The following is a 13,521-nucleotide window of genomic DNA, read 5'->3' on the forward strand; positions in this document are numbered from 1 at the left end:
TCTTGTCAGGCCGCGGCTCGGCCCGTTGCCCCGGCAACCGGAAAGCGCTCGCGGCCTAGTCGGGCCCCGCCAGGCCCGCCTCGATTTTTGTCCCACCCCTTTCAGCCCCTCCTCTTCCTCCGCGGGGCCGGCACTCCCGGAGGCCGCCGTCTCGGCGTTTTGGTTTGGGTTCTGTTTTTGTTAATTTTTTTTTATTCTCTACCCGGCCGAGCGATGGAGGCGGAGGCGAGGCCGCGGCCCGAAGAGCCCGGCTGGCCATGAAGCTGCGGCCGCGTTATGAGAGGTAGGTGGGCGGCGGCGGGGGGGGGAGAGAGAGGGGAACCGGGGGGGGAAAGAAAGAACTCCCCTGCCCTTCCACCCCCCCTCGGGGTCGCCTTCGGAGGACCTGTGGGGTGGGGTGGGGGTTAGGGCTGCCAGGGAGGGCCTGGACTCCCTGCGCCCCCCCCGGAGGTCGTGCCAACGTGGGAGTGTGTACATACGTGTCTATGGGGTGTCTCTGTGTCCATTCCCCTCTTCCCCCTTGGTCCTGGTTGTGCCAGGGCGGTGAGGATGATGATGGCTATCACTTTAGAACTGCTGAGCTGGAACGGAGCTCTGTCAGAACCAAAACCGAGGGAGAGGGAAGGCTAGACACGGGTGGGTGTCTGTGCATACCTAGGAAGAAGTCTATCTACCTATGTATATAGATGCTGTATATGGCCTAATTTCAGGTTAGGGCTTATTTTCGGGGAAATGGTATATAAACACATATGCACATGTACACACATATGCATTTAGAAGGGGTTTGCAACTTACATACTGTACATTGTTCCAGCCCTGATTATGGGTTCATTTCCTTAACTTCTCATCCGGCACAGTGAAATGGTTATACAGTATATTTTTGCTCTTATAGGATACAATTCTTGAACAATTCTGCTCAGTGGCACAGTTTATCCTGATGACTCCTTCACAGATCCTTGTACCCAAAACAGTGCAGTTTAGGAATTCGCAAAACACCTCGCTGTCTCCGGAGCCTAGCGAAGACGGGGCCGCGCAGAGAGGGGTTTTGGTTTCTGCATAACACAGCTATGCGCACCGAAGGCTGCGAGGGGTCCGGATGGACCCAGGAATAGTCTTAGGAAGCAGCTGAGCATCAGAACCGGCCGTGGCGGTTTCAAAGGACTCAGAAAGGATGAACCGATCTCTACCGGGAGTTCTGCTGCTCATCCAAGGCCACGTGGCTGAGCCAGGCAGGTTCAGTGGAGAGACGTGGCTGTGCGGACAGCTAAGCGTCCACGTGCAACAGGGAGGCCTCGCCAAGCACCACGGGTGGACCACAAAGCCGACCCAAGACATCCGCTGCCTGAAGCAGGGCCAACCAAGAAAGATGTTCCCTTCTACTCCTCCGGTGATTGTATTCAGCTCCCAATGCGTCGGGTCGTTCTGGCCTGCGAGGCAGAAAATTCCACGAGTGCCTCTGTTCTAGGGCAGTGAAAATTGAATAACAAAGTACATAAGTAATAAGATTCTGCCCTTAAATAACACCCACCCTGCCTCACTCTGTCCAATGGTAGGGCCAGCTCTGCTCAGGAGACTTCTCGTTTCCTGCACATCCTTTTCTCTCTCTTTCTCTCCTTTCTAAGTTTCACCTCTTCATTCCTTTTCAGGGTTCATCACTCAAAACCCCAGGCGTTCGGAGCTGCCGGCTTTCCGCTCGATGCCATGCAGCCTGGCTCTAGTATTGGCCACAGTGGGCCAGGAAACAGCGACGGGACCTCCTCTGGCTCCGGAAAGGGATCGGGGGAAGCTTCCTGCCAGCGTGGGGGGGACATTCGCATCCAGCTGAGCTCTCCTCTGGGAGAGACTGAAGAGAATGCCAGTCCTCGGCAGACTCCGCGAGTGGAGACCCAAAGCCGTTCCCACGCCCACTCCCACAGCGAAGCGAGGGGCGCCCCGGACGGTGCCTTGGAAACGGAGGAGCAAAGCGGGAGCAGCCTCTCGGAGCTCAGATACCTCTTCCACTGGTTGCACAAGAGCCTCCCATACCTCTTGATCCTGTCTGTCAAACTTCTTATGCAGCACCTGACCGGTAGAGTTCAAGTCACTGTCATGCTCTTGATACAATCCAAAACTTTTTTTTTTTAAAGGATCAAGGCTGAAAGAGAAGCAACCAGTCTGAGCTTCACCTGAAGCCCAGAGAATCTGGAAAAAGGAAAAAAAATCTGTCATATAAGCTGAATTCTGTGACCTGTATAGATTACACACATTGAAAAATGTTAATGCTTTTTCTAGACATTTGTACAATTCTAGCTTTCCTTAGATTTGAGCTGTTGTACAGGGTGCTGAAACCTTGCCCGCCCCCGTGGTCCAGGATCTTACTCAGCCATATTTCTAGCTCCAGATATGTGACCAGGCATCCTCAACGTGTTTTTCACACACGTTCATGGAATCCTAAGTGCTAGAAGCTTGCTTTAAATATAACAACAAAGCTAGCATTTTCGAATGGCTGAATGTTACCTTAAAGGCTACCTGTTAACTGGGGAATTCAAATGGGGGCCTCTTTAAACCGGTCAATCCTTGTATACTTTTTCCAACAGGGGAGACAATTTGCTGTTCCATTCCTATCATCATTTTGGGGGAGGCTGCCTCCCAAGTTTTAAAATCCTTATAATTTATGATTTCCAGTGGGAGTCATCCCTGCTCTGCTTAAATTCTCTGCTCAGATAAAAAGAGCGTGAGCAAGCAAAACACTTCGGCTTTTTTCAGTTTGCTGGTTGTTGTGTACACCGGAAGGCCTTTGCAGACTGAAAAGCCAAACCAGTTGACCCTTCCATTGTAAAAAAACTGCAGATCCCCTTCTGGCAGATTAGGTTTGAAGAACCCCCCCCCCCCCTTCTTGCTGCAGCCCTGTGATCCACAGGGCTGAAGGCCTTGGAACAGCTAAGCAATACCAACCGGTTAACAGCTGCTAGCCCAGTAATGTTATCAGCCAGGTCTCCAAGACTTTATATTCAATTTTATGACATGTAGGGTGCAATCCCATACATGCTAAACTTCTTGGAACACAGTAGGGAAAACATTTCTCCAGATATTGGCTTGACATAGTTAAACTTTTTCAGAAATGAGAACTAGAAGCAAGCTGTTTGGTACTCAAATAGTTAGCTATGTGCCATCAAACCAGGACTAACTTTATAACAACCCTAATAGGGCTGGTAAGTGAGATATTTAAGGAGTGGTTTTACCAGTTCCACTCCCACAATGAGTTTCCTTGGATGAATACAGATTCGAATCCCGGTGTGCAGAATCCTAGTCCATCACTCTATCCACTGGGTACCTTATTGCTTAAATACCGGCATCTAATGATTTCTGTGTGAGGTCTTGTTGTGTTCATGCTGCAGTAAATTGCCTCGAGTATACAGTAGCTACCTGATTTTTATTTTATTACCTAAGCAGTTTAATATTGCCGCATGTACTCTTTTAATTTTGCCCTCTTTAAGCGAAATTGAGTTCAATGCAATTTTTTTTTCCTTTGGTTCCTTTTTTGCGTTTGTAATTGACCCCTTTTCTCCTAATAGGCATTTCTCTGGGAATTGGGCTGCTCACAACTTTTATGTATGCAAACAAAAGCATTGTAAATCAGGTTTTCCTAAGAGTAAGTATTGACCTCTCCAGCGAGGTTGTAAGTATTTTTAAAGCTTAATTTCACCCAGGAGATTAATCCATTCTTGACAGAAATGTGGAGCTGCTGCTGTTAGTGTTTGTTAAACTCCGAGACAAGAGCTGAAGACTTTTTTTAAAAAAAGTTTTTAGCGATCAGAAAATGCAGAGGTTGAGAAATTTATTTATTTATTTATTGGACTTTATCCGAAAGGCTGTTCCCAGCTCCCACCCTTCCTCATAGCTGGCTAAGGCCTTTGGGAAGCGGTCACCCAGCAGCACCCTGAAAAGGGTCTGGCCAACAGGTGAAATGAAAATCCCTTGCCAGTGCAGAAGAGAGGAAAAAGAGGGGTCATGCCAAGCAGCCTCTGAAGTGGTCCATTTCACCTAGGGGGCCAAGCAGAGATGGTGGCATGCTTTCATCCTGCTCCCGGTCACCCAAGGAGAAAGGAATGGAGGACGGGGAAGCCCTTGCACATGAAAACCAGCCTGCATGAGATTTCTTCTTTCAGTTCTTTCTTTTTTTTGCCCCAAAAGATAAGGAAAAAAAACATTCTTGAAATCTGATGAAAGAACATACAGTAGGAGTCCCATATCTGAAGGGGATCAGTTCCAGCCCCTCTAGGGATGCTGAATAATGGAGATTATAGTGAACACTATTACAAGAATGGGTGCTATACCTAGTGCGGTCTCTGGCTCCCTCTGGTGGTCACTTCTGGTAATGACACCACGGAAATATATTTTATTCACAAACTCTATACATAGCATAATCTCTGGCTCCCTCTAGTAGCAAATATTGGTAATTCAACTTAAAAATATAGTTTGGGAATTTTTCTTTTAATATTTTTAGACCATCACTAAGTCAATGAGCTGATCCTGCGGATAAGGGGGTCCTACTGTAATTAATGCTTGATGCAATACGCAGAATACTGTTTAGAGAACCCCATTCCCTATACTTGACCTTGGATACAGCCAGCCATGTTTTGCCCTTGGTACAAACTGGCAGCCAGCCATGCCTGTTTCTGGCATACTCCATCCCATTTTTCTATTGTCTCAGCAATTAGTTAGTTACTGAGCTGTTTTAAAGGCACTGCCTCCTGCTTCCCCCCCCCCAGCAAAAATTATATTTATAAAATTTGGAATCCCCATCCTGTCACTTCTGTATTTGATACGTTCTCCCTTAATGCGTTGAAAGTGCCATTTTGACAAAAGGAACAATTTATGCTTGGAGATTGAGTTTGCTGTTAATATATAAAGATTTCTGTCTAGTCCTGCTGCTGCTTATATCTTATGTGGCTTTACTTTCCCCACCACTTGCACTTTATTGCCATTATTTTTATTGGGTTCTGAACCATCCCTTTTGCAGCTTGCTAGAAAAACAACCTCTTAATAATGTCCCCCAAAGCCTAAATTGTCATGGATGAGGACTTACTTACTGTAAAGATTTTAGTGGTGGGAGGTGAATAGAAGGTTCTCAAATGATGGCTTTCCTTAAGGGGTCAGTGACGTTCAGGGGCTTCTAAAATGTCTCTTCAAGAGGCTTGCAGCTTATTTAAAATGTCTCTTCCTCTCGCAAATCCTAGAACTGGCCCAGAACACAACTATTCATAGTTGACACCACAGGAGAGCATCTGCACTCTGTTCTGTACAAATACATGCAATTATGATGCATTTTGAATTCCAAAGCAGCAAAGAAATCATGAAAGTTTTTCTTTCTTGAAACCTAGAAAGACTTTTGGTTAGGCTCTTGCCTGCCATGAGAAGGTTTTTCTAATGAAGACAGCATCCTCTAACTCATTGCGTGCGGGCACAGGAATAGTTCTGTATACCCTGAGAAAGCTTACAAGAAAGTCCACAGACGTCTGTGTGCGCTCAGCTCCCTATGTGAATGACTACAGGCCCCCAAAAGAACCATAGTCCAGCATACTGTCTCTATAAATAAAGCAACTGAGCCATATTGAACTTGCAGAGTGATCGAAACCAACTTTTGACTCTTATCTTGCAGGAAAGGAGTTCCAAGCTCCAGTGCGCTTGGTTACTAGTATTCCTAACTGGATCTTCTCTGCTCCTTTATTATACCTTCCGCTCTCAGTCACTTCATTACAGGTAATTACCATTTCATTCTCGCTGGGGGTAAAGCACCGCTTGCTAATGGGAGGCTGAGTTTTAGGAAAGGACTCGTGAAGGAGCAGGACGATCAGAGGTTTATTAAAATTATAGATGGTGCAGAGAAAGCAACATCTATAATTTTGGGAACTTTTCTCCTTCAGCTTTAGAGCACCAAAATGACATTGACTGTCCTTAAATTCTAAGGTTTTAGAAAATCTGTATCACTTCTGCGCTCTTTGGTTAGCCATTCAATTCCTGATATGAGCTCTGTCCTCTACATGACCGCATTCCTCACTGTTTCAACACGAGGTCCTAAGAGGAGGGTTTCCTGCTCTTTATAGGCTCTACACAGGAGCAAGAAGCCTAGGGTCTTGCTTGTTTGTAGGGCCTACACAGGATTTGGATCTGGCATTGAAACCATGAACCAAGTGGAAGGATAAGAAAGCTATGGACTCCTCTCTAAGCACATTCACAGTACCAGTCACGACACCCCCATACTGCATCTGTCTATCTGGGTTCCCTACACAGTGGTGCCTCACAATACGATGTTAATTCGTTCCGCGAAAATCGCTGTCTTGTGAAAACATCGTCTTGCGAAATGCAGTTCCCCATTGGAATGCATTGAAATCTATTTAATGCATTCTAGTGGGGAAAAAATTGTCGTCTTGCGAAAATCACCCCATAGGAAAACTATTTTGTGAAGTGCGGACTAAGCTGTCAAAATTGCTGTCTTGCGAAAAACCGCTCCGTAAAAAAACACCGTCTTGCGAAGCACGGACCAAAACATCGTCTAACGAAAATCGCCCATAAGGAAAACCGTTTTGCAAAGCGCTATAGTGATTGCAAAAACCCGTCGTCTTGTGAATTAACCGTTTTGAGAGGCAATCGTCTAGCAAGGCACCACTGTAACTGTGTTGTTCTGGGGGGGGGCAGCCCTGGACCTCGGGTTTTGAGCTTCCTCTGGCGTGTAGGTGTTTTGGTTTTATCTGTATTCACACAAATATGGGAATACATGGGTTGATATTAGAAGGAACTGTGATAGTAACTTTAATATGGAAGCATAGTACCTGCGATGCCTTTTCTTTTTAAGCTTGATCCTTTTAAGTCCCGCTGCGGATTTTACGAACCTCTGGGAGGTGCTCTGGATTGTGGGGATCACAGACTTCGTTCTGAAGTTCCTCTTCATGAGTGTCAAATGCATCATTCTCCTGCTGCCTTCTTTTGTCATGTCTTTTAAATCCAAGGTAAGAACATTCCGTTTTTTTTTAAAAAGTTAGCGCCTGCTATGAATTAGAAGCATCCCTTTCTTATACTGTAGCACGCCCAACTTCAGTCTGCCTCAGGTCCCAAAAAATATTGAGTTGTGTGCAATGGAAGGGAAAAAGAAGGGGGGGGGGAACAAAGATAAAAAAAAGGAAGAGAGGGGATTTTTTTAATCGTCTGAGAAACAAGATGTGAATATTCAGTAGAAATGACCAGAAAGGTGGCACATTTGCTATTTTAGAAAAATGTCCACCTTTCCCTGGAAATCTTCCAAAGATCCCTAATAAAGTTATAATTTAAATAAATAAATAAATAAATAAATAAATAAATAAATAAATAAATAAATAAATAAATAAATAAATAAATAAATAAATAAATAAATAAATAAATAAATAAATAAATAAATAAATAAATAAATAAATAATGAAAGGTATACAGCCTGCCTTGGAATACCAGTCCCTGGGGAACAAAAGCAGGAGATGATTTCCCACTAGTTTTCCTACTACTTCAGGAAATGCAGTTCTGGAGAGCCCTTTAATCTGATCCAGCAGGACTGAGCTAAAACCATAAACCAGCAGCTCTTTGGTTGTTGACACCCACGGTTTCCCTGCCTCTCGATTCCAACCCATCAGGGATCACATGCTAGATATGAAAGCACTTCACAGCTGGGCAGTTTTGGCTCTATGCTGATAGTTTCAGGGCAAATGAATCCTTATGTATAAAACTTCTCTACTGATTACATGGGAAATTCTAGGCAACCAGGGACCACTGAGACATACTTATTCAACCACCACATTAGTGCCAAAGTACTATCTGGGCAGTTTACAAACTAAACTACACAGAGCAATAAACACAAAATACAACGTAAATACCAAAATCATTACATGTAGCTGCTGGTAACCCTTCTCCTGTGAATTATACTTGTCTCTTTTTTTAGAAAAAAATTCTTTATCTTACATAAAAGATAATTCCACAACTTCACAGTCCGAAGATTCTAGGGTTTTTTTTTGTTTTTGCCTTGAACCTCCCACCTCTCAGCTTCATTGGGTGGCTCTACACACAAGGATTATTCTTGAGAGATGGCAGGGGAGCCTATTCACTTTTTCCACACCTTGGTATCATTTCGTGGCACCCTCTCCTACTCTCCTTATCTTCCTTGCCTCTTTTCATACCATGAAGATAAGAGGGTTCAAGTGAGAGGTGCTGATATCCTTCTTTATAATTAATGGCACCATTTGCATTTTGTCTAAAGTGGTCTTAAACTGCTAGTGGCCAGACATTTTCAGTTTTTTAATGCTTTAAAAATAAATAGGTGCCATTAAATGCATTTAGTAATTAGCAGGGGAAAGTACCTGATAAAGTAACGTCAGTTCAACATTAATGCCGACTCCTCCATAACGTTTTGAAGTATGATTGAAGAAAGGCAGCTATTTCACTCAGCTGCCACCATCTAAGCGAGAGGAGAAGGGGTTTAACGACCGAGTAAAATCTGCTCTGCTTTCAGGCATAGGTGGCCAAGCGAAAATAAATCATTAGGTATTATCTTGTTAGAGGCGAAGAGTGAAAATCTTGCTTGATCAGCAGAGATCAGAGTTATTGATCTGGTGGAAGAATGTCTGGCAAGCATTGCCTGAAAAAGAGAGGTTTCTAGCGTTGCTGCTTATCTATATCGGCCCCGATGCCTGAAAAGGGAGACCCACACATTTGGCTTCTGCACATGTCAAGCAAACCTTTTGAATTGCCAGAATCAGACCCACCCATTGGCTTTGGTCACTGGACTGGAAACCACAGGAAATTCAGCTATTGTTTTGTTTTAAAAAAACTCTGGGGGAACACGAACGTATCGTTCCTCCCAGCTCCACAGCCCACAAATCGGGAGTCTCAACTTCATCCTAGACTTCTATTTTAGAGGTACTTCCGTCTGCTGGTGACGGCTGCGTGACGGTTCCCCATTTCCCCGTGCTGTCCCTGAGGTGTTTGGTTTGCTCTCCTCCAGGGTTACTGGTATATGTTATTAGAGGAGCTCTGCCAGTACTACCGCACAGTGGTCCCCGTTCCAGTCTGGTTCCGTTACTTCGTTGGTTTGAAGGAGCTGGACGGTGCACTAGGGCAGAGTTTTGGAGTCCTGCTTGCTCTCCTCTATCTCATCCTAAAGGTAAGCACCTGTTTTCTCCGAAGGCCATTGTCCTGAAAACAGCCTCGGTCTGGATGCTTACAGAAGAACATAGCCTCTGTGTACATATATAGTGTGTTTTTTAAAAATAACTCCCCTCTGTTTCAGCCCTCCATGCTCCTCATTCTGGTTCACAAGCGACACTATTATTCATTGCGTGTTACTAGAAACAGGGTTTGTATTGGTACGGTTCCTATTTAAACTTCCCTGGCATTAGTTTTGCCGGCACCAATAGTTTCTGTTTCGTAGTGAAGTTTGGCTTATTAGGAAACTCAGGTAGTCCATGCCAAGGTAATGGGGGCCAGAAAGTGCCACCGAGAGAGTGGGATAGGAGTGGGAAAGCATCAGCTCGTACAAACCCTGAGGTTTGCAGAAATAAACAAACAAAAATTAAATATTAAAAAAAAAAAAAAACCTAGCAGAATTACACTGCAAAAGCCCAGTAAAAACTGAGTGCACACAGTCGCTGCCGAGGGCTGAAAACCAGTTGGAAATTTTAAAAAAGAGTGTGAGAGAGAGAGAACTGGTGTGAGCAGAGGGGAACAGAATAGGAGCAGGATCTTAATCGGCACCCCTGACTGGTAGCCACAGGCCACGAGGACTTGCATGCCAGCAGATGGTGGGATGACAGAGAAGGGGCGAGAGGATTTGTTGCTCCCCTTGCACCAAACTAGTCTATACCTGGGTCCCTTTGTTGGTAGAAATGTGGCATACAAATAAAATAATAATAATAATATTTCCAAAGGGATGAAGGAGTCTGGAGACCACCTGAATTTCATGTCCCACATCCTCTTCTTAGATGAGGCCAGGGATTTTTAGTAATTGTTAAATGATGCCTAACAACTTAAGAATTTCTTTCAGTGTCTTTATTGGCCAGGATCCTATTGGAACGTCATGCAGGTTTCCACAGCTAATTGCTGCTGATTGACAAAATGTTGGCTGTGCAGTCATGCATGTGATAAGGCACACAACTGACATCTCCCCAATTAGTCACAGCAAGTTAGGAAAACCTCACATGAACACCAACAGCATTCCAGACGTGTATGAAATACTAAAAGTTCAAATGACCTGGAGAAATCTATGCAGTCGTTACTTCTCATCTTCATTTTTCAGCTCCTGAGCTTCTTCGGACACCTGAAAAACTTCAGGAAGGTCTTGCGGATATTTTATACACGGCCCGTGAGTGTTCTTGTGCCTTTGAAAAATGAAAGCCAGATCATGAAATGCAGTTGTTTCCCCCTTCTGAAAATCCTGACATCTCAACATGAATCAGTCTGGGGGAAAAATGTTTACTACAAAGGTCCTCAATGAGTCCAGGGCTGCAACCATGGGCTTGGCTCCTGAGAGTTCCCTATGTCCATTTAGCACATTGGGTGACCCCTTTAGCCCTCCAGCATCCCCAACCACTGGCCATAATGGCTAGGGCTTGTGAGAGTTGAAGAGGGACAACATGCGGGGTCAAGGTTGAAAAATAACCCCCTTGGCAGACCACTGCCGTCGTTCAGACTGTCAAAGAGGGCTAATGGAAGCCATGGGACACAGCAGCTGAAAGCGTGGGGCTGGGGACTCGGGAGACCTCCCGTTGCTACGGCATCATCCAAGGTGGAGGATGACCTTGTTTTGGCCTCTGTCTCTTGGTCTGATCGACCAGACATGGCTGTGAGGATGGGGAAGGTCCAGATGCACCCCGGCCTTTGGCCGAGGGCAGAGAGGCGGGATATGCATGTAACTCGCCAAGAAAATAAAAGGAAAAGAGGGCAAGAGGAGGCTGGCATCCTGAGATAGCAACAAAAGTAACTTGCACCCAAATTGCATTCGGATTTATAGATGGAGACTTCTATTCACAGAGATGCTTCGGTTCCTTTCACCGGCGGCTGCAAAGCAAAGGGTCTCAGGCTGGGAGGTTAACGGGACAGACTGTGCTTCCCCGGAAGAATTGCCCTCCCAGTTGGAAAAAGCAAAGCCCCTCCCCTCCCATGTAGATCTGAACGAGGGAATGTTGGCGGGCAGGCAGGGAGGTTTCCTCCCTCGGGAGGGTGAGACACACCGTAGGGCTCTAGGCATGTCAGTCTTGCCTCTTCACTGCCTCAAGACTTTCAGAGCCGTGCTTTAACCCGACAGAACCAGGGGTGAGGAATGATGGGGTCCCTTGGGACATCTGGGTAGCCACAAACTGCCCACCTGAGTTTTACACGATTCAGGACCAACCCTGGGCGAAAGACCTGGCAGCCCTCCACCTCTTTCCTAATTAGAAAATAGATCCACAGCCTTGAGAGTGGATGCAGCAGAAGGGCTGAATTAGTAAATTCTGGGCACTCAACTGTGCCGATTCTCACCGCCTGTCCAAACAGTTGTCTCTACAACATCAGGACGAGAATGCTGTTTGTAAAAGGTCCCTGGACCTACAGGCAACTAGGATCTGATGGTACTCAGCCCCTCTGTTCCCTGGAATCCTAATAAGGTCCCAAAGCAAGACCACGCAAAGCCTTGAGTGGCCTCCCGTCCAGCTCCTTGGAAAATCAGGTGGTCTCAGTTTTTCCTTCCTTCTGCCACTCTGCAGAGCTACGGGGTGGCGGCGAGCAGGAGGCAGTGTGCCGAAGTGGACGATCTATGTTCTATCTGCCAGGCTGAGTTCCAGAAGCCGGTTCTTCTCATCTGCCAGGTAAGCTGTTCCCTTCCCTTTGCCCAGAACTCGCAGAGTTCAAGCCGCTCATGAGAGCAGCGAGGAAGAGCAAATGGAGCAGGGCGTGAGCGTTCTTGGTACTGGCGGTGATGCCACAAGCCTTTCCTCCTGCATTTCCCTACAAATGGAAATAGATTCATTGTCTCCCACCTGTCTTTTCAAGGGACCTAGGGACAGACATTCAGATGGCCCATCAGCCTTCTGAATGCTCTAGCCAGCCTCAAAAACCCCATGCAAGGGGGGAGGTCATTAAAAACGTCACCTTTTGTGCGCTCTCATGAATGGCAGCATGAACCCCTCTCGTTTCAGCACATCTTTTGCGAAGAATGCATTGCGCTGTGGTTCCAACGCGAGAAAATCTGCCCGCTCTGCCGGACCGCCATTGCCGACCACATCCAGAAGTGGAAAGACGGAGCCACTTCGGTGCAGCTACAGGTGTATTAGAACCTCTGTTGGAGACGGGCTTTACAGTGTAAACTCACTGAAAAGCTAGGCTTACAATTTAAGGGAGCAGAGATGCAAAAAGGGTGAACAGAAAGGATGTACACTCAGGGCTTTTAAAAGTCTCCACTGTTGCCCAACACTAGGCCCCACGGGTCCGTGCCGATGCAAAGAGGAAGCCTGAAAACTGCTTTTCCATAGCATACCTTGCATCATCTTCCACGTGTTATTCATCTTTCTGATGCTTTTTTGTTGTTATGCCTCCGGAACTTCTTCGAGCCACTGATGATTCGGCACCTCCAGTATTCATTCAGTGTTTCAAAAGGCAGTTAAACAGGCTCTCTTGAAAAGAGACCTTGAGTACGGCAGCTGAGAGGACAAGAAGCCTGTCTGTTCGTGTCTTAAAGAGAGAAAGGACCTCTTCCCTCCTCTGGATGCCGTTCCTCCATTTAACTAGGCTTTCTACTCTAAAGAAACCTGGCATGTTCTTTGCTCTCAAGTTCCATAGTTCTATATTTCAATGATGTAAGGAAACTTTTCTACTTTTGTAAGCCTGGATTTTTTAAAAAAGCAAAATATTGAATACTATATTTTGTCATAATGAGTTAAGATTTTACTAAAGGGGAAAAGATTTATTTTAGTAATACTTTACCAAAAAAAAAACTCAAAATGCCCAACAACCTATAAGTGCACCAAACAGTTGGAGAAAATAAACATATTTTGAATGTCTGGATTTGGAACGTCTTATTTTAGCCTTTCAGCATTTATAAAATTTCCCGTCATTTAAAGTTGCTTAGAGCCTGAGCCGGCAATCAGAACTCTTCCGGTTGGTTTGGACAACATTCCTCATAAAGCATCCTCATTTAGCAATGTTGTCCAGAGATTACAGAGAACACAGCTTTAATCTTCGGCAAGGTACCACGATGCTGTTTACCCCAGGGAATAACAAACCTGATAAGTAACTTTAAGTCCTCAGACATTCCTGGTTGACGGTGTCTTCATCAGATCTTACACTTGATGCCACAGCTCCACACATTAACGAGAAGGTCTAATGGGTTAATATTAACATTTCAACAAACCTCTGGCTTATAGGATTGTGTTCAACTAGGATCAAGATTCACTAGCCGGAGCCTACTGCCAAGTGGGTATCCTGAATTACCGAAGGCTCAGCCCATTAATTGATATATGCTTCCAGAACTAAAAGAAATTCAGTCCT

General features: G+C 45.5%; 1 protein-coding gene across 1 annotated transcript; it reads left to right on the forward strand.

Moving 5' to 3' along the window:
- The first annotated feature begins 110 nt into the window (after positions 1-110).
- RNFT1 (ring finger protein, transmembrane 1) lies at positions 111-13,038 on the forward strand. The gene is made up of 9 exons (XM_072978560.2): positions 111-283; positions 1,647-2,068; positions 3,555-3,631; positions 5,642-5,742; positions 6,836-6,989; positions 9,005-9,163; positions 10,295-10,360; positions 11,742-11,843; positions 12,174-13,038. Exons 1-9 carry the CDS (start codon positions 258-260, stop codon positions 12,306-12,308), a joined length of 1,242 nt encoding a protein of 413 aa, XP_072834661.2. The 5' UTR covers positions 111-257; the 3' UTR covers positions 12,309-13,038.
- The last annotated feature ends 483 nt before the right edge of the window (positions 13,039-13,521 follow it).

Source organism: Pogona vitticeps, chromosome 7 (genome assembly GCF_051106095.1).
Source record: "Pogona vitticeps strain Pit_001003342236 chromosome 7, PviZW2.1, whole genome shotgun sequence".
NCBI lineage: Eukaryota > Metazoa > Chordata > Lepidosauria > Squamata > Agamidae > Pogona > Pogona vitticeps.

Coding starts and splice junctions, on each gene's coding strand:
- RNFT1 (XM_072978560.2), top strand. CDS start 258: ATGAAGCTGCGGCCGCGTTATGAGAG. Junction 284..1,646: donor CTGCGGCCGCGTTATGAGAG/GTAGGTGGGCGG, acceptor ATTCCTTTTCAG/GGTTCATCACTCAAAACCCC. Junction 9,164..10,294: donor TCCTCTATCTCATCCTAAAG/GTAAGCACCTGT, acceptor TTCATTTTTCAG/CTCCTGAGCTTCTTCGGACA.